General features: G+C 40.1%; 1 protein-coding gene across 1 annotated transcript in view; it reads left to right on the top strand.

Moving 5' to 3' along the window:
- ANOS1 (anosmin 1) overlaps positions 1-21,168 on the top strand; it is a 309,454-nt gene that overhangs the window by 183,497 nt on the left and 104,789 nt on the right. Inside the window, exon 5 of the mRNA XM_073565978.1 lies at positions 3,997-4,181. Coding sequence (XP_073422079.1) covers positions 3,997-4,181 — 185 coding nt within the window. The remainder of the gene's footprint in view (positions 1-3,996; positions 4,182-21,168) is intronic.

Genomic DNA, 21,168 nt, shown 5'->3' with positions numbered 1-21,168 from the left:
TTTTTCCAATCTTCTACTGTCCAATTTCGATGAGCTTGTGCAAATTGTAGCCTCAGTTTCCTGTTCTTAGCTGAGAGGAGTGGTACCCAGTGTGGTCTTCTGCTGCTGTAGCCCATCTGCCTCAAAGTTCGACGCACTGTGCGTTCAGAGATGCTCTTCTGCCTACCTTGGTTGTAACGGGTGGCAATTTGAGTCACTGTTGCCTTTCTATCAGCTCGAACCAGTCTGCCCATTCTCCTCTGACCTCTGGCATCAACAAGGCATTTCCGGCCACAGAACTGCCGCTCACTGGATTTTTTTTCTTTTTCGGACCATTCTCTGTAAACCCTAGAGATGGTTGTGCGTGAAAATCCCAGTAGATCAGCAGTTTCTGAAATACTCAGACCAGCCCTTCTGGCACCAACAATCATGCCACGTTCAAAGGCACTCAAATCACCTTTCTTCCCCATACTGATGCTCGGTTTGAACTGCAGGAGATTGTCTTGACCATGTCTACATGCCTAAATGCACTGAGTTGCCGCCATGTGATTGGCTGATTAGAAATTAAGTCTTAACACACAGTTGGACAGGTGTACCTAATAAAGTGGCCAGTGAGTGTATATAAACGGCATAGCGTCCATGACAGAGCTTCACTCTGTTAGCAAGGTCCAATATGCAGGCTTTTCAGCCTCACAGTTATATCTCACCCCGTCAGGGTTCTCTCATGGCTGCTTCTCCATATTGCAGACATTCATTCCCTCCAGGGAAGTCTCAGGCACTTGCAGCCATTAAACACAGTGTCCACACGTGCTGTCAGGCAGAAAGCCCCATCTCAGCGGGACATTCCACACAGGACCAACCAGGTCCCAGCATTCACCCCCATGTGACCTACCCTGGCCACATTATATGGTCCATAGCCACGCCCACTGGGTCACATGACTCTGACCTCATCACAGGTCTTTCAAGCCTTTACACACTTTTTACAATAGTGCTTTAAACACACCCCCTGGCTCACCCATCTCTCTAGTTACCTGGTGACTTCTCCCTTACACATTCAAACAACACTTCAGCAGTATCACTGCTGATCAACACATAAGTCTCCATCCCAAAGCCACCCACTTTGAGATACATAACGGCCATTCAGTATTCTGCCATTCATCCTTTCTCCTGGGACATCCACACAGCACCCCCTAATGGACTCAGTGGTTATTACACCACACACTGTATATTGCACCCAAGAAGACTCTGGAAATAATATACCAAGTGTTGAGAAGTGAGTAAATAGGTAGATTTTGCTAATTCAAATCTTGTCACTGCTGGTTTAGTCGTGAGTCCATACTTTACGTACATGTAGCCTTATGTAGCATTGCAATGTGGTACTGCATAGTGTTTAGCAGAATGCACTGACAGAAAACATACTTAATGGTAGGGACTAAGGAAGGATTACTGAACATTATATTAGGAAGTGGAGGAAATTGGCCATTTAAGATTGACTCTTCCTTCCTGTTATAGCCTGCACTAATTGTGGGTTCCTGTTACACAAGAGTTTAAAATTAACAGCAAAATGTTGTTTTGTAGCCCTTAGTGTCATAAAAATTGCCTAAAACTGCAACATAAGGCAGCATTTGGGAATATCTGAATAACATTATTTCATGTTTAAATATATAAAAAAAATTGTCTTGAAAAGAGCCCACATATTTCTTCCTTCTCATGGTTATTTTCCATAGCATGGAAATGATTAAGGGTTCTAATTACTTTGAAACGCGTGAGGTATTAGTTTTTTTGTCAAGCGTTATTTGATTTTTTTTTCATCTGACAATCTGGAGCAAATTCACCAATCAGACCATACAAAGTAGAGTTATAATACAATGATTCTACTATATGATTTAAAGAAGTTCTCAAATTTTGGCTTAATCATTGACATTTATTACGGTAAGAGGCTAAGACTGTTTCTTTGGGATTCTGATTGAGAATGCGAACTTGGGAATTATCTGATTTAGTTTCCATATTCTTCCCATGAATTTCCCCTAGGTATTCCTGTTTCCTCTGACACTAAAAGACATGCTGAGTGATTAGGCAATTGGCTTCCTATGGAAATAGCTTTCAATTGTCCTGAGTTGGCATATCTGAGATAAGTAAGTTTGATTGCACTCGTGAGACAGTGTGGGTGAAAATATTCTCTCTTTGGAGGTTGAGAATTAATCAGTGATATGTAGACAATAAAAAATAATACAATAAATATAGAATCCTTCATGTTAGTGATATTTAATTTTGTTATTTTGTTGACTTGATTGCAAATAGTCAAACTGTTTATAACTTTTAGAATTGATTCCAATAGAATGCACCTACAACAACTAAAGATGAAGATGAGCACAGACGCAAAACATTAATTACGTTATCAGTTTACTCTTTCTAGTAGTAAAATGGTATGCCAACGTCAAGGCTACTTGTAATTTTTATTTCCTTGTCACTGCCCTGGTATGTATTTCCATTCTTAAAGGGAACCTGTCAGCTGATACATGTTGCGCAAACCATGTGCAGCATCTATCAGGCACTGGCTTTAGTATCCCAGCTGCGTATGTTTGTCTCTGGAGCGCCCAATGCTGAAAAGATACTGTGCATTATGAAACAATTTTGGATGAATAAGATATAATGCCAAAAGGTGGTCTGTCGCTGAGAATGGCAGTATTGCTTTGATACAGTGTTTTGCAACTCTATGCAGCATGATGTCTGTGTACACAGTCTCTCCTGCATTGTGTGATAATACATTTTTATTCCGATTTATTTTTTTTTGAGTCAGAAAAAAAGGAAAGAAATAGTGACTAAATCACATCTGTTTTAGGTGTTCCTGGTGGTAGTTGTACAGAGGAACACATTGAAATGCACTTGTACTTGTTCACCTCTTCTGTGATGTTCAAATCCATATGCTGACAATTACATTCGACAGAGAGGTTGAGTTATTTCCAATCAACTGAGTCCAATGGGTCTTAATGTAAACCAGATGGGCATTTCTGCATGCAAATTACAGAATCATTGCACATCGCTATTAGGGATAAGGTTCAAAGTCTGCAAATTCAACATGACAGAGTTCATGAAGCTCATCAAGTAAAGCGAGGACTAAGGATTATTGGCATGCAAGCAACATGTACATTTCAATGTTTATTTAAGTTCATGTATATCTTAAAAATGAAGACTGCAATATGTGGTATAGCATAGATACATAAATAAAACTGTACATAACATCGTTTTTCACAAAATTTTGGTGGGTATGAATGTTTGGGCCATCATAAAAAATGTCAGTTGCCATTGAAGGAGTGTTATGAGATTACGAAAAAAGGTCTACTTTTGTTAAGAAGCAGCACTACTTCTGTTATGTGTACATCAATGCAGCTCTGCATCTACTACATGACTGAGCAGCCCTACCTGACAGAACCTATAGTTGAGTCTGGTATAGTTTCTAGATAATAACCAATATCCTTTTTCTATTCTAGTACAACTCCTTTGAGGTGAACCTGTCACCAGCAAAATGTCATCCAATTTGCAGGCATCATGTTCACATCATGAGCTGTATAGATTGATATATATATTTTTTTTAAGAAAAATCTCGGTATAATCAGTGCCTCCATCATTTAATCATCTGCTCTTTCTGAGATTTTTGGTACAGTGGTATTCCTATCAGTTATTGATGGTTCCCTTTGTATGCACACTTATACAAAGAAAGCTGTCAATCACAGATACGGCCAAAAACCCCAGAAAGAGCAGAAAGGATTAAATGATGAAAGCACAGATGTACTGTATTTTTTTTCACAAAACTGTATATCAATCTGCTCAGTTCCTCCTGCTCTGTAACATGGTGCAAGTAGATTGGACGGCATTTTTATAGTGCTAGGTTCCCTTTAATGATTTTGTCTCAAAAGTACGAATAAGAAATAAATGACTATCAGACATATCAGTCTTGGATCTCTGGCCACTTCTAAATATAATATGATTGAAATGAAGTGACTCTCTATGTTGTAGGTGTTCCTCTAAAGCCAAGAAAAGAATTAAGCTTCAGTGAACTTCAACGAGGAAATCTTGAAATTAAATGGTCTTCAAAATTTAACATTTCTGTTGAGCCAGTGATCTATGTCGTTCAGAGAAGATGGAATTATGGGATCCACCCAAGTGAAGATGATGCTACACAATGGCAAGCTATTTCAAAGGTCTGTTTTAAGTACAGAAATATAGATCTATGTTCAATTTAAATAACAGACACATATAATACTCAAATATGTCGTTAACCTCCTCATGACCTTTGACGTATATTTATGTGAAAAGTTATGTCCCTGCCTTTGCACCCTGAGTCCTCATCTTTCCTCATATATGATGACTGATTTAATCAGCCATCATGTGCCTTTAACAGCTTCAGGCGGAGTGCTCCTCCCGCATATGTTAACCAATTACATCCCGGGATCCAGCCTTTCAATCATCAACTGAGGGATTTAACACGTGCCGGAGGTCTGCTAATGACCCCCGTGCTTATCATTATGATACCCCTGTGAGTGCTGCCTCGTGTCTGGTGTTCATAGCAGATTGTGACTTCTGCTATACACAGTAGTGCTGTTGCACTGATGTGTATAGTAGGCGATTGGATGATCGCATCTTCACGTCTCCTAAGGGGACTATTAAGTTCAGTCAAAAGTTAAAAAAATAAAAAGCACAAGTTCAAATCAACCCTATTTTGCCCCATTAAAAATAAAACAAATAAAAAAATACATATATTTGGTATCGCTCTGTTCAAAAATGTCCGATCTATCAAAATATAAAATGAAATAATCTGATTGGTAAATGATGTCACAAGAAAAAAATTCAAGTTACTTTTTTTGGGGCCGCCACAACATTGCAATAAAATGCAATAAGAGCCAATCAAAATATTGTATCTACCCCAAAGTGCTATAAATTAAAATGTCATCTCATTTCACAAAAAAATTATCTCCCACCCAGCCCTATATCCAAAAAAATTAAAATGCTGTATGTCTCAGAAAAAAGTGACATAAGCAATTTTTTCTTGCCAATTTCTGAATTTTTTTCACCATTTAAATAAAATATATATACAAGTTTGGTATCTGTTAACTCATACTGACATGGAGATTCATATTGCCTGATCAGTTTTACCATATAGTGAATATGTTAAATATGGAAGCCCAAAAAACAACTGTGGAATTGCACTTTTTTTGCAATTTGAAGACATTTGGAAATGTTTCTCGGTTTTCAGTACATCACATGATAAAATGCAAGATATCATTTAAAGTAAAACTCGTCCTGCAAAAAACAAGCCCTCATACTGTTATGTGGATGGAAAAATTACAAAGTTATGGCTCTTGGAATAAGTTGAGGAAAAACCTAAACTGCGAAAATGGAAAATGGCAAGGTCTTGGAGGGGTTAAAGTTATGCTTTTTATATTTATGATCGTTTAGAGATGAGTTAAAACCAGAGTAATTTAGTGTGATAAAAAAAGTTGTTATATATAGTTACATAGTTGTTATATTTTCTTTGTTTTTTTTCAAACATATTTTGACCATTTTAAGGGTTCACATCAACTAACAGAAGTACCGTAACATGCAAAAAAAGTCACAACCCTTTACATTGTAAAATATTTTACTAGTAAAACTAAATACAAATCTAGATAGTATAGTCATTATGCACATAAGGGTAATACCAATCATGCACTAAATTTCGCATTACTATTGGCATACATTATTTGCCAGACCTCTTAGAACTGAGGAGGACAGTGTACTTTCTTTGTAAAAAAATAAACCATGAGAAAAGCTGTGTAATCCTTTGTAAAGTTTCTCTGCCTAATATTAAAATAAGCATTATATTTATATAAAATGTTATTTCTAACTTAAGGTTTCTACAACCAATCTAACTGACTGTTCAAAATATGCAAACCAGCCACATCAGGTCTAACAGATCTGTAAAATAATTCATTCAATTAGAATCGTGAAATCTAATGACAGATTTGCCTTAATGTCATTTGAACCAGGTTGAAACAACCAATAATATAATGTGTATTTCAGCCATTCCAACTCTCCTTACAGTAAGGGGCAAATTGAATTCAAATGTCTTAACTAGAAATGGTTGGACTCCTGGATGTTCAGGTTTGTCCGAACAGTTAAAAAAAAGTTCAGGTTTGGGTACAAGAACAGTACCCGGACCCAGACCCCATTCACTTGAATGGGGGCCCGAAAATCCAGTGTTTACCATGCTGTCATGTGCATGACAGCACGGCAAACACTGCTTCTGATTGGCAGTAAAATCATTACCGCCTGTCAGAGAGCCGCGGTTCCCATGCTGTCATAAAAAGTTTACCTCCCATCACTGGCATGAGCTAATGGGACTAATGCTCCCATCAGCCTATTCCTGCTGCCACTAACAACAGCGAGAGCAGGAGCAGCTGATGGAAGTGGAAATAAATAATTTAAATTTTTTTTTTAAAAAAACGGCGAAAGTTCCATTTTATTTTTAATAACCAGTCAGGCAAAAGTGACAGCGGGGGGCTGCAACCCTCAGCTGTCAGCATTAGCAAGGTTGGTTATCAAGAACAGAGGAGTCCCCTCACTGTTTTTTAATTATTTAAATAAATAATTTTAAAAAACTACGTGGGGTCCCCTCCATTTTTGACAACCAGCCAATCAACCTTGCTAGAGAAGACAACTGGGGGCTAGTGTTCTCAGGCTGGTATGGGGCCATTGATATTGACCCTCCAGCTTAAAAATAGCAGCCCACAGCTGCCCAGAAAAGGCATATCCATCTGATGCGCCCTGTAGCGGTTGACCAGTGACATCAAGCCCACTGCTTTATAATGGAGAGGCATCTATAAGACACCTATCAATTACTAATCCTATAGTTATATGGTAAATAAACACAAACTCAGAATTAATCCTTTAACTGACAGAATGATACAGTCTCCTTTAATGATTCTAAATTAAATCATACATCATTACCCATTCCCATTGAAGCAATTGTCTCGTGTAATAAAACAAAAATAAAAAAACAACCATATCCCTCACATGTCCATTGTTTTGTCCCATGCTGCAATCCATGTCTGGGGATAAACAGTTCTCAACCTGAACAGTGCCAAGATGCGACCATTCAGGCTCTTAGAACAACTGGGAGAATGAGCTGCTGCGAGCACCGCATCAGTGACTAGTGGTGACAGCATCAAAGTTACATCTGGTCACTGAGACTGCATTCCCAGCCAGAAAGTCTCATGGTGCAGCGCTGAGCTCAAATAGTTTACCATAGTTCACTTTGAGAAATTTCTTCCAGTGAACTCATTGTTGCACCATGAACCTTTTTCTCACTGTGCTAGCAGGGATATCACTAAGGTCACCGCAGTTCAGGGGTCCAGCTGGGAATGCAGCCTCAGTGAGAAGCCGTAACCTAGATGACGTCACCGTTGCTTACTAATGCTGCACTCACAGCAATTCATTCATCTGTGGTTCTCAGCCTGGATGGTTATTAACGGCAGCAGGCGTGGGCTGATGGGAGCAGTAGTAAACTTTTTACCTCCAATCACAACTGCGAGCTCACACTGTCGTTTGACTGTGTGGGAACCGCGACTGACTGGCCGTAATAATTTTACTGCCGATCAGAAGCAGTGTTTGTGCTGTCATCTGCAAACACCCAGTGTTCAGGGGGGTTGAATCCGAACAGTAACACAGACTTCCTGTTCCTGTCCCTGTTCAGTGTCTGTGCCTGAACAGTAGGTGTTCAGTATGTGTTCGGTATGGACACCGAACTTTACTGTCTGGGTTTGCCCATCCCTAGTCTTAGCCCTTTGGTCCCAGGAAAGAAAAGCTTATACTAGCTGCAAAAACTTTTCCCTCTAATCATTAAAAACACATGATTCTTCTGGCTTAAGAAGGGGTCCAAGGAAAGTCTTTCCAACCTTTTTCTAGAGGCATCTTTACAGCCAAAAAGAGCTTTCCAAAGTGCTGATGCAAAGTTTTTAGTATATTAAATTACATATACCAATCTGTGAACCCTCTTAACAATTTATGAGAGTTCTATGATAGGGCATATGTCATGTCTCATTGCCCTGAAGACCTAATATATTACAAGTAGAAAAGGTCACTTGGCTTTGATCACCTTGTTTTTCCCTTTTTTTGCACTTACGCAACAGAGTGTTCCCATTGGTCTAATTTTTAAAAGAGATCATTACATGCCCAAATCCAAAGAAAACCTGTCATAATTGCTGAATCTCCTTAGACAGTCGTAACCAGTCATCAGCTTTGTCATTTGATTAATAGTTTTCATTTTTGGGGGCAAATTTATCAATTTGTAAAAGTTATTATTATTATTATATATTTATAAAGCACCATTGGTTCCATGGTGCTGTACAAGAGAAGGGGTTACATACAAATTACAGATATCACTTACAGTAAACAAACTAACAATCACAGACTGATATAAAGGGGAGAGAGAATACTGCCTTTTCAGGCTTACATTGTACAGAATGGTGGGGAAGGAGACAGTAGGTTGGGGGTTGCAGCAGCTCCAGTGATGTTGAGGCGGTAGCTCCAGTAGTGGTGAGGATGCAGCGGGGATCATTGCAGGCTGTAAGCTTTCCCGAAGAGAAGGGTTTTCAGGTTCCGTCTGAAGGATTCGAGTGTGGTTGATAGTCAGACGTGTTGGGGCAAAGAATTCCAGAGGATGGGGGATATTCGGGAGAAGTCTTGGAGGCAGTTGGGTGAGGAGCGAATAAGTGTGGAGGCGAGAAGGAGGTCAGTAATAACAGAGAGATACAGGGTGATTGGGATCAGGAAAGATCGGTTATGGTATTGCAGCAGCCAGTGGACATACCAGTAATAGCAGAGAGATACAGGGTGATTGGGATCAGGAAAGATGGGTTATGGTATTGCAGCAGCCAGTGGACATACCTGAGGATGAAGCAGATCAATTGTCAGATTGATAGCAACAATGAAGCATAGTAATAATAATAATAATAATGAAGCATCTATAGTAGGGAGTTATTTGTCTGGCATATTTCTGTTGTATCCTTAAAAAGACATACCGAGGTCCAGACAAACCTATGAGTCTGGAGTGATACATACTATATATAACCATTTGGGCCTCCTCAAAAATATACAAATTCTATATTAGTCACTAATGACATAAAGAAGTAATAATCTCTATTACTAGAAGAGAAATAGCTGTAGCAAAACTTTGTGTTACACAAAGGTGAACAAACAGGATACTAGACGTTGTCTGCTCACCTGTATAACATGTTGCTACCAGGCACAACTCAATATTTTAGAATATCGATAAATCCTCTAGAGCTCTTCCAGCATGTCAACTGGAGGATGCTGCTGTTTAATCGAATAATAATTAAAAATAAAAAAGCAGGAAAAACAGAGCTTTAGCATTGCCATTTTACTCCAACATTTATTTATTTTTCATTATTAAGAATCTGTATGGAAGATCTTGTGTGCACGGTATATTTAATTTTTTTTTATTAAATATTGCATACATCTGGCTAAATACTGCCCTAAAACCAATTTTTCCATTCCAAATAGAAAATTGCTTTTTTCGTTGCTAATATTTCAAAACAATGCCAAAATAAACGTAGGAAGGAGTGTAGTATTATGTGGTCAGGCGCTAGTCTATGAAGTGGGAGCTGTTGGCTAAGTATCAATATTAACTTTGTGTGGCCTTGCAAAAATTTCAAGCCACCTTCATTACAGTAAATGAGATTGTAAGCATTGCGGTTATATGAATTTACTGCATCTGCTGACAGGTCAAAAGAATTGAACTAATTAACTTTAGGCTCCAAATCCTTACAATCAATAATATAAAAATAGAGAATCCACATGTATGACATCTGAAACTTTTGGAAGTGAACACAAAGTTGCAAAGTTTACTGTATTTGGAAGAAATTAATTTGGAATAATATTGGTAATTTTTAAGATATTGTTCACAAGAAAACATATGTGCCATCTGTACTCGATCCATCCAACTTCTGAATCGCCTCCGTCACACATAACGATGTTCCTGCGATCCCACCAACGATCCAACATGGATGGGATCGCTAGGACATCGTTAGGCTGATCGCTGGTGAGCTGTCACATAGACAGCCCCAGCGATCAGGACCAGCGACGCTGGATGCTGGTTTCCAAGGTAAACATCAGGTATCTAGGAGCCGCGGCTCCTGGATAACCGACGTTTACATTAGAAACCAGCGCAGCGTCGCTGATCGTTGGTCTCTCGCTTCCACACGCAGCGATGCGTGCTGGGCAGCGGGAAACCAGAGATCGAAAAATGGCCCAGGCCGCTCGAGCAGGGGCGCCGGTCGCTGATCCCTGTCACACACAGCGATCTTGCTGGTGAGATCGCTGATGTGTCACAAAATCAGCGATCTCGCTAGCGAGATCGCTGTGTGTGACGGGACCCTAAGCAGGAACCTCACATCTCAATGAGTAGTAGCTATCAATTTGTGAGTATATCGAGTCAGTAAGAGATAAGATTAGAGAGGGTATAATTGGGTTCATTCCAATATTTACTTGATCTTGCTCTCATGTACTTGCAATAAGAGCTTGTGACCACTACCTCTGACTTTCGGTATGTCAGAAGTTGTGGTCACAAGATGGTGGTCTGGGATTGGAGCACCGTTGGGATGAGCTGGAGATGGTGGTTGGTGAATATAATATTAGGTGCCAGGTATCTTGCATTCATTAGTAGCATTACTCCAGTGCTGAAATAAAAAAATCCACTGTAGTGGTGGTTTAAAAGTAGTACTTGGATACTGAATATAGCATTTGATAATCAGGAGCAGATACTACACTGACTCATGGTCTAATGTATACTGCATAATAGTAAAAGCCCTACTTTTGAAATTGGAGCCTCTCATCCATTCTGTACATTTCACTGATGGAATGAGCAAAACGCAGATTACAAAATTGAACATAAACCTACATTTTTATATTGGCGATTCACATTTTATTCACATTTTGTATTTTACATATATTTAATGAAATAATATTCACTTGTAAATTTGTTTTGACATTTGCAAAATGCTTTACTTAGCATTTTTTATCTTGTAATTTTTGCATTTTCATGGAATAAGGTGACATTTACTAGACATTTTGAGGTAATAGCAGGTAAAAGCTATTATCCCCTCTTTAATTTACAGATGAAAATAATGTTTTTAAAAGTATTTTGAGTGAAAAAGTTAATCTCAGAACTTTACTGATCTTTCATTTCCTCATCTATTAGTGTTGGAAGCTTTCACATTATTAATATTAATGCATTTAAACTTCATTTTACTTTTTTACACTTTGTTGAATGGATGTTTTATTATAGAACAAGCGATACACCCTAATAACTGAAGAGACAAAAAAAATATATCTAGTTTTTTGAAGATGTTGTCAACTTTGAAAAATAGCTATGTTCCTATTATAAATATATAGAACTTCCTGACATACTTATATTTTGAACAATGCCCAATCTCCGATTTACATCAGAAATCTAGGGTCCCGACTTGTTAATTTGAGAGTTTTTTTAAATTGGGTAATTTTTTAATTAATTTTAAAACATTTCATAGATAGAAAAAAACAGGATATCCAAATCAAAACATTTGAACCCCAGCTAAACAAACCCCCCTCAAACAACCCACCCACCGTTTCAAACCCCAGTTGTGCTCAACCAAAACCCATATAACAGTACACAAAGAAATATAAAGTCCAAAATCATGTACAACATGTCCTTTACAACTCTGTCAGGACCAGCTAAGCAGTGCGCTGTCCATATATATAGAGTATCTATTAATTTTCTTTAGTGCAACATTAAACAACAATAATTAATAGTTACAAATCACCAAGGAGACTGAACTTTATCAAAAAATGTACTATTATTCCTTTTGGAATAACCCCCTTTTTAAACCAAGATTAGAGAATTCACATGCTTGATGCATTCCTTGCGTGATGGAGATCTGACTGAGAGACCTCCAATTTTTAGCAATTAGTATTCTGGTGGTGAACAGCAGGCGTGCAATAGCAATTTTCCCCACCTCTTCTACTCATAGCTAATCAATGTATCTTTATATCATAGAATCATGGAATGCTAGATTTTGAAGGGACCACAAGGGTCATCGTGTCCAACCCCCTGCTCAGTGTAGTGCAGGATTTACTAAACCATCTCAGACTGATGTCTGTCCAGCCTCTGGTTGAAGACTTCCATTGAAGGAGAACTCGACATTTCTCATGGCAGCCTGTTCCACTGATTGATCACCTCACCGTCAAAATTTTTTTCTAATATCTAATCAGTATCTTCTCCCTTTTAATTTCATTCCATTGCTTCTCATGTTTCCATGTGGAAATGATGATCACACTACACTGTGACATCCCTTCAGATATTTGAAGAAATCTATTAAATCTTCTCTTAGCCTTCTTTTTTGCAAGCTAAATATTCCAAGATCCTTTAACTGTTCCTCAAAGGACATACTTTGCAGTCCACTCACCATCCTGGTAGCTCTTCTCTGAACTTGATCCAGTTCTCCAATATCTTTTTTAAACTATGGTGCCCAGAACTGGACACAGTATTCCAGATGCGATCTGATCAAGGAGGAGGAGAGGGGGATAATTACTTCACTTGATCTAGATTCTGTGCTTTTCTAAATACGTTATAGAACTGTTTTCCTTTATTACTGCTGCATCATACTATTGACTCATGTGCAGTCTGTGATCTATTGGCATACTCAAGTCTTTTTCACATGTGCTGTTGCTTAGTGTTGTATCTCCTGTTCTGTAAATGTAATTTTCAGTTTCTTGCCTAGACGTAGACTGTTTCATTTCTCCTTGTTAAATACTATTCTATTAGTCACTGCCCATTTTTCAAGTTTATCTAGATCCTTCTGAATCCTTTCTCTGTCTTATGTAGTGTTAGCTATCCCTCCTAGCTTTGCATCGTCTGCAAGTTTGATAAGTTTAGCTTCAGTTTCTTTATCTAGATCATTTATAAAAATATTGAACCACACTGGTACCAGGACAGAGCCTTATTATGCCCTTCTTGAAACACTTCCAATTGTATGAGCAACCATTTATTACCACTCTGAGTGTGATCATTGAGCCAGTTATTAATCCACGTAATAGTAGCCCTGTCAATCCCATGCTTGGTCATTTTTTTAATAAGGGTAGTATGAGATACTTTATCAAATGCTTTGCTGAAGTCAAGATTTACTATGTCTACCACATTTCCCTGATACACCCAGTTAGTGATTCCATCATAGAAAGAAATTAGATTAGTCTGGCATGATTTGTTTGCTACAAACCCATTCTGGCTCTGCTTAATTACTGTATTCTTATCCAAGTACTTATATACCTGCTGTTTAATAATTTGTTCAAATATTTTTCCTGGTATAGAAGTAAGACTCACTGGCCTGTAATTCCCTGGCTACATCTTCTTTACTTTTTAGAAGATAGGGACAGCATTTGCCCTTCTCTAATCTTCTGGGACTTCTTCTGTTCTCCATGATTTTTCAAAGATTCTGGCTAGTGGATCTGCTATTTCCTTTGCTAACTCCTTCAGTACCCTAGGGTGTAATTCATTTGTCCATGAGATTTAAATTTATTTAAGTTAGCTTTATCAGGGGATCTTTAGGCACAGTACATTCATATTCCAGTTCTATAAGGTTAGGAACCTCAATCCAAAATGTATATAATTGCAGGCAAGATCATAACATGATAATTGTTCCTGCTTCCTGCTCAGAGCAACGCAGGTAATTAGAATTGGTCTGATGCCCATTTTGAACAACACCCCTGGTGATCTGTATGTTCTATATATACTCTATATATGACATGCAACTGTGAGAGTCTACCAGGTTCACTTAGTGAGAGACTGGTGCATTTTCTTGGACAGAAGACCACCTGTCCTCAGAAATGACCCTCAACTCATTTTTTTTTCAGAAAAAGAAACTCATCATATATGTTGGAAATTACTCCCTTAGTAACCCCTGTTGAGTATATAGTGTCTAAAGTAATGTAATGTAAGTTTTAAGTATTGAAACAAACTACTGTATATTCAGGCAGGTGAAATTCCTCCTGTAAACATTCAAAGGTTTTGCGTATATCATTACTGATGTTCGTTTAGATTTTTTTAAATTAACTGAATTAAGTTATTTTCATAGTCTAGAAAAAATGGTTATATTTAGTGATGAGCAAATCACTGGATGTTCAGGTCCAGCGGATTCAGCTGAACAACTAAAAAAAAGTTTGGTTTGGGTACCCAAACCCAAACCACTTTCAGAAGAATGGGGAGCATGAACATCTGTTGTGTGACATGCTGTCATCTGCATGACAACATGGCAAACACGGGATTTGATTGATGGTAAGATCATTACTGCCAGTCAGACACCTGCCATTCCCATGCTATCAGATGACAATGTGAGCCAGCAGCTGTGACCGGCTGTAAAAAGGTCAGCTGACGTGAGAGAACTACTCTTATCAGACTTTGCCTGCTGTCACGGATAGCAGCATGTGCAGGCGTCGCTGATGGGAGTATTCATCAAATAATAAATAAATAAAAAAATTACTTGGGGTCTCTTCTATTTTTGATAACCAATGCATGCAAAACTGGCAGCTGCGGGCTGCAACCCTCAGCTGTTAGTTTTATCATGGCTGGCTATCATGAATAAAGGGGTCTACAAGCCATTTCTTAAAGGCTAAAGCTGACAGCTGAGGCTGGTATTCTCAGTCTGGTATGGGTCCATGGATATTGGGCCCCCTACCCTAAAAATAGCAATCTGCAGCCACCAGGTTGCCCAACTTACCTGTTTTATGACTGCTGACATAAAGCCCACAGGTTAGTAATGGAGAGGTGTCTTTAAGATGCTCTCATCACAAACCCCATAGTTATATTGTAAAAATGACACAGCCAGTTTGCCTGTGTATAGAAGTGACCCCACATCATTTTTTAATTTTTTTTTTTATTTTTAGCACAGGCATCAGCTGATGAATACTCCTATCAGCGGTGCCTTCTTTTGCTGTTATCAGATGTAGTACTTTTTAATCAGCAGACATGTGTGACCGGAAGTAATCTTTTTACCGCCGGTCACAGCTGCTGGCTCATGCTGTCATCTGACAGCTTGGGAACCGCCATTCTCTAACTGGCGGTAATAATCTTACCGTTGATCAGAGCTGCTGATGTTTCTCGCGCTGTCATGCAGATGATAGTATGGGACATGATCGACGTTTGAACTGCTGAATCCAAACAGTAACACAGACTTCTTGGAGACTTCTTGGAGAAGTTCATGTTCGGGGTCCATGCTGCAACAGTAGGTGTTTGGTATGGACCCTGAACTTTACTGTTCGTGTTTGCCCATCTTTAGCGATATCATAATTCCCAAATATTGGAATTGGAAAACTATCTTTACCTGCATTTGTTGTATTTTGGAATGAGCAAGTGGGCATTGTAGTGGACATAATACAAATTTTCCACTATTGATGTTAAGACAGGATTGTGAAGAATATTGGAGATATAATTCCATGTCAATCATCTGTATCCTATTGGGCATGGAATTATAAAAACCCCTTCAGCACATACAGAGTGGTAGCATGACACCTGACCAGCTTCAAACAAAGGGATTCAGGCTGGTTTCACACTTGCGTTTTCTTTCGCGGTATTTTAGCGCTAAATAGCGCATGCATTTTTTTTCCTATACTTTGCATGGGATGCGCTTATGTGCGCATACACATGCGTTTGTACGCGTTTTTCCGCGCATGCGTTTTTTTGCGGTATGCGCTCGGGCGCACAAAATGCAACCTGTTGCATTTTTTGGGCGTCCGACTTGCCTCAAAAAAACGCATGCGCGCGCAATGCGTTTTTTTACAGCAAGACACCCATTATAAGTCTATGGTGAGCATATGTGCGCATTGGCATGCTTATGTATGCGTTTTTTTGCAGATGCGGTTTTTTTTTTACCATTAGTTTAGACAATGGAATTTAGGGGTTTGGGTTAGAGTTAGGGTTAGTTAAGGGGGTTTAGGGTTAGGGTTAGGGTTAGGGTCAGGGTCAGGGTTAGGGTTAGGATCAGGGTATGGTTTGGTTAAGGGTTAGGGTTAGGGTCAGGGTTAGGGTTAGGATCAGGGTATGGTTTGGTTAAGGGTTAGGGTCAGGGTCAGGGTCAGGGTTAGGATCAGGGTATGGTTTGGTTAAGGGTAAGGGTTAGGGTTAGGGTCAGGGTCAGGGTTAGGGTTAGGGCTGGGGTTAGGGTCAGGGTCAAGGTTACGGTTAGGATCAGGGTATGGTTTGGTTAAGGGTTAGGGTTAGGGTCAGGGTTAGGGTCAGGGTTAGGGTTAGGGTTAGGGTCAGGGTTAGGGTTAGGGTCAGGGTTAGGGTTAGGGTTAGGGTTAGGATATGGTTTGGTTAAGGGTTAGGGTTAGGGTCAGGGTTAGGGTTAGGGTCAGGGTCAGGGTTAGGGTTAGTAAAGTCATGGTTTGGGTTAGTGTGAGGGGCCACCTAATGTTTTGAAAAAACGCAAACGCGGTAAAAACGCACTAAAAATGCATACAAACGCATAAAAACGCTGCATTTTTTCATGCATGCTCATAAAAATGCTTGAAAAAAACGCAGCAGTTGTATGCTTTTGTATGCGTTTTTTCAATGCGTTTTTTTGCGGGAAAAACGCGCTGCAAAAAAAAGCAAGTGTGAAACCCCCTATTATCTAGCTGGCATGCAACCTTCTACAGGAAGACCCCCTGTGCATCCAAGTCCTTTATTCAGCCAGCTAGGATTTCATAAAGGAGTTATGGAAATACTATATGTCCTAGCTGTACAGCATGTATATTTCTGAGATCCCCAGAACAGGGCAAGTGCCTGCCTGGGTCTTGAGTGATTCTAACACTCACAGGAAATTTGATGCATAGAACAGCCAGTATCAACTAGGTAGCAAAATGGTGTTTGGTTTCTATGAGTAGAAGGGTCCCCGTCGGATCCCATAGCACAAGAATTGTTACCCTAGGACCACCCAGGAAAGAGTTATGATCTTTCATAGGTTTTTGGAGATTTATCTCCAAACCTCCAGGGAAAGGGATTTAAGTTCAGCCCAGGGGGCAGGAGGGGAGTGACTCGGAGGGTTTAATTCTTGTGTGAAACATATCCTATTGCTTATTCTCTGGGAGGTCATGATGACTCATCGTGTGGGGACAAGTCATACACAATGGGAACCACAAGCCTCCCGTGTAGCAGCCCCTCACCTGCAAGCCAGGCCTTTCATCTAACTGGTAACTGACTATATATTCTTATAGCTTTTGTGCTACTACTATTGTATTTGCATATCTGTCCTTTATGTTTATATAACCATTGTGTATATAGTGTGTTGTTTAGGTTACCCTTAAGGTGATTAAATATATAATTTAAGCTTGGGCTGCTCTTTTATCTCGATCCATGAACCACGCATCCATTTCTCGGCCTAATTTCACATGCTACTGGAGTTGGTTTCTGGCACAAAATAACCCTGTTAACTGACCAGGTGTATATCGAACGAGGAACTGGTGGAAGTCCTACCAGCTGATAAGGTTCTGTTTTGCTGGTGCTAGTGAAAGGGGCCTCTCAGCCTGTCAAGGTTGTGGGCGAGTGTGGTGCCACGTCAGTGACCTCATGGGCCACCTTCTCTCACTCCCCATGCCTCCTTGAGCCCTAGTAAACTGAGGGTGTCTCTGTAAAACTGTGCCAAGCAGACTTTCCATGTCCCCAGGGGGTGCATTGGTACAAATAGATTAGAGTTTAAAATATAACTTTTATTTCACAAAATATAAAAATCCTATATATAAAAGTGCAAGGTGCTCAAAATAGATAACAAACAAAAAAGAAGATAAACTGGTGTAATACAATCATCTGTTCGTTCAGTCTTAACCAGAGATGTCTGTCTTATCATATGCTCTTATGACAGACACACTATATTCTAATATCATTATCATGACGGCAGCTCTGACATGAAACGGCCACCCCAGATGCATAGCTATTATGGCCCCAATTGACTCCCCTGATGAGCAAAACGAAATGCGTCGGGACAAGGGGTATCGTATTCACCATTCAATGGGGATAGAAATATACCTGATCCAAATCCCACAAACTGGTGAGACCATTCCTATTACATACAGTACATACCATGAAGTCTTTGTGTCATGATAACCACCTCTAATAAGAAGAAATTGAGGTATTAATTGCTATAATGAGGTTATATGCTAATACATTAACTCTACTGTGACACTGATGAATTACTGTGACATTTATGAACATTTGTGCATTTATTAATTCCCTAGGAACGTGCAGAAAATGTATAACTGGGGTCAAATAAGGGTAAAGCTGGTCTGCGGTATAAATTTACTAATTTTTGTCAGTGCACCGAATGTAAGCAAGGGCTATGCCAATTGAGGTGTTGGATAGATCCATCAGTATGCTTGGAATAAAATACCATGAGATGGATTGATCCTGATATTGTGAATTATAATATAGGATATTAGGCATCTTGGTATAATAGATTCGGTTACATATTGTATCACTGACTAAAGGCCTGGTGGGCAATTTGCAATAATCTGTATTAGGGTACCATTTGTCTTTTGAAATTGCATGTCTATCTGGACCCAATACTTGTAAGGCAGTAACGCTACACAGGATAATATGAGGCTGGTTTCACATTCGCGCTTTTTAAGCGCACGCACGGCCGGGGGTAGCTCCGCCCCCGAGCCGGCTCTCTGCCCGGCGTGCCCGCCCCTTCCTTGTAGCGCCGCCTCCTAGCGCACAGCGGCGCCTGCGATCGGCGCACCCTATCTTTAGCATAGGGTGCGCAGATCGTGCGCAGGCCGTGCGCTAGTTGCGCTTTTACCTGCGCTGCGCACTTTTGACGGTGCGCCGTGCGCGCCAAAATCAAACTTTTCGGATTTTGGCGCGCACGGCGCACCGTCAAAAGTGCGCAGCGCAGGTCAAAGCGCAACTAGCGCACGGCCTGCGCACGATCTGCGCACCCTATGCTAAAGATAGGGTGCGCCGATCGCAGGCGCCGCTGTGCGCTAGGAGGCGGCGCTACAAGGAAGGGGCGGGCACGCCGGGCAGAGAGCCGGCTCAGGGGCGGAGCTACCCCCGGCCGTGCGTGCGCTTAAAAAGCGCGAATGTGAAACCAGGCTTAGAATATAGTGTCTGTCATAAGAGCATATGATAAGACAGACATCTCTGGTTAAGACTGAACGAACCGGGTAAGGGAATTTTTTTTTTCCCTTACCCTGTTTAATTACTGAAAACCAATAAAATTATTTGAAAAGACTGAATGAACCGATGATTGTATTACATCAGCTTATCTTCTTTTTTGTTTGTTATCTGTTTTGAGCACCTTGCACTTTTATATATAGGATTTTTTATTTTGTGAAATAAAAGTTATATTTTAATCCCTAATCCAATTGCTGCAATATAACAAGGAGTGGATTTACCAGTGCTATCAATATGGATAGGCTGGTAGACTATTGTAGATATAGTTCCAGAGAGTCTGTTTGATAACATTTTGGCTAAGATATTAAGATATTAGTGTCAATTGTTAATAATGAATTGGGCCTATAGTACTCAAATTATTGAGGGTCTTTGCCTTTTTTGGAAAGTACAGTAATTATCATCTCTTGCATAGAGGGCAGAAGGGAACCCTCTGATAGGGAATGATTGAAAACTTTTAGTAAGTTAGGAAGCAATATATTACTGTAGTGTTTATAGACCTCAACTTGGATTCCATCTGCTCCAGGATCTTAATCTCCTGGCATATCTGATAAGGCTTTTTCTAATTTCTCCAAAAGTAAAGGTCTACCTAGTGAACATTTATCATCTTCAGTTAGTGAGGGCAATTTGGCAATATCCAGAAATTTCCAGATATGGCCTTCTATATATTGACTCTTTAAGGAGTATAAAGATTCATAGAATGAGAAGAAAATTTCCAATATCTCAATTGTGCAATTTTCCAAGACTCCATTATCCGAATATACTGCTGTAAATATGAGATGAGTCTCTTTGGGCAGATGTGACAAGTGATAATAAATGTCTCAAGGCCCTTTTACATTTAGCGATGCACCAGCGATCCGACCAGCGATCCGACCCGGTCAGGATCGCTGGTGCATCGCTAAATGATCGCTAGTGAGCTTTCACACAGAAAGATCTCACAGCGATGCAGCAGCGACGCAGCGCACGATACTCACCTTTCACACACAGCGATCCTGACGTCCTCCCGCCCGCCTCCACGCGTCGCTCGTCGTCACAGCAGGAAGCCCAGCAGGAAGCTGACGACGAGAAATGGAGCCGGACAATCTCGCGCGATCAGCGATGGACAGCGGGGGAGCCGGTCGGAGGTAAGTATCACACATAGCGATATCGCTAGCGATATCGCTATAACACCACAAAATCGGTGACGTTATAGCGATATCGCTAGCGATATCGCTATGTGTAAAACCCCCTTCACTCTTTCCCCTTCCTGAAAAAGGTCACTTTTTGAAAGGCCTTTTTCCATTCCATTTTTTGTAAAAGAGTGTGGTTAGCAAGTGTTTGGGCTTCTTTCAACTGGTTTTGAGCAGAAGATGAAGGACTTTCTACCAAATGAATTTCAGTGTTTCTGAGTTCCTGGAAAACTGCCTGATCTGCTTTTTTGTTTTTTAATGTGAGGTTTATGCACTACAAAGTACATTGTTTCCTATGTCAGCATTTATTCAGCATTCATTCAGTGCTGGGAGTAAAGACATTTTGTAAAGTCCAGGTGTGTAACCATTTTATTAGCTAAGTCAGCCACCATTCTCTGTCTATGCATTGGTTGTGAAGATAAAGAGCTAACATATTTAGTCAAGGGGATTTCGTCATCTCCATTCTTCTGGAGTGCACCATTCTATTGGCTTCCCTCAAGCCAGGATTGGAGGGGGTGTTTCTTCTGCCTCTCTGCGGCATGAAATATGTGCTCTATAATGCTGCTTTATGTGGCAGCTTGTTCTCTGCAGCATTGGAGACAAAAAAGCTGGCCAGCTTCAAAACAGGCCATGCAAAATCTATTGGAAAGAGCTTATAAGAACTGTTCTCCTTGCTTAGGAGAGTAGCCACCACCTACCACTTAGGAGAGTAGCCACCATCTACCAGTGGTGGTAGTAACCTAGTCAATGAGCAGTAAACTATAGAACTGGGAGCAGAGAAGA

This window comes from Dendrobates tinctorius, unplaced genomic scaffold (genome assembly GCF_039654945.1).
Source record: "Dendrobates tinctorius isolate UK_male_01 unplaced genomic scaffold, ASM3965494v1 ptg000016l, whole genome shotgun sequence".
NCBI classification, from domain to species: Eukaryota; Metazoa; Chordata; class Amphibia; order Anura; family Dendrobatidae; genus Dendrobates; species Dendrobates tinctorius.
This window is presented reverse-complemented; position numbering and strand designations above follow the sequence as displayed.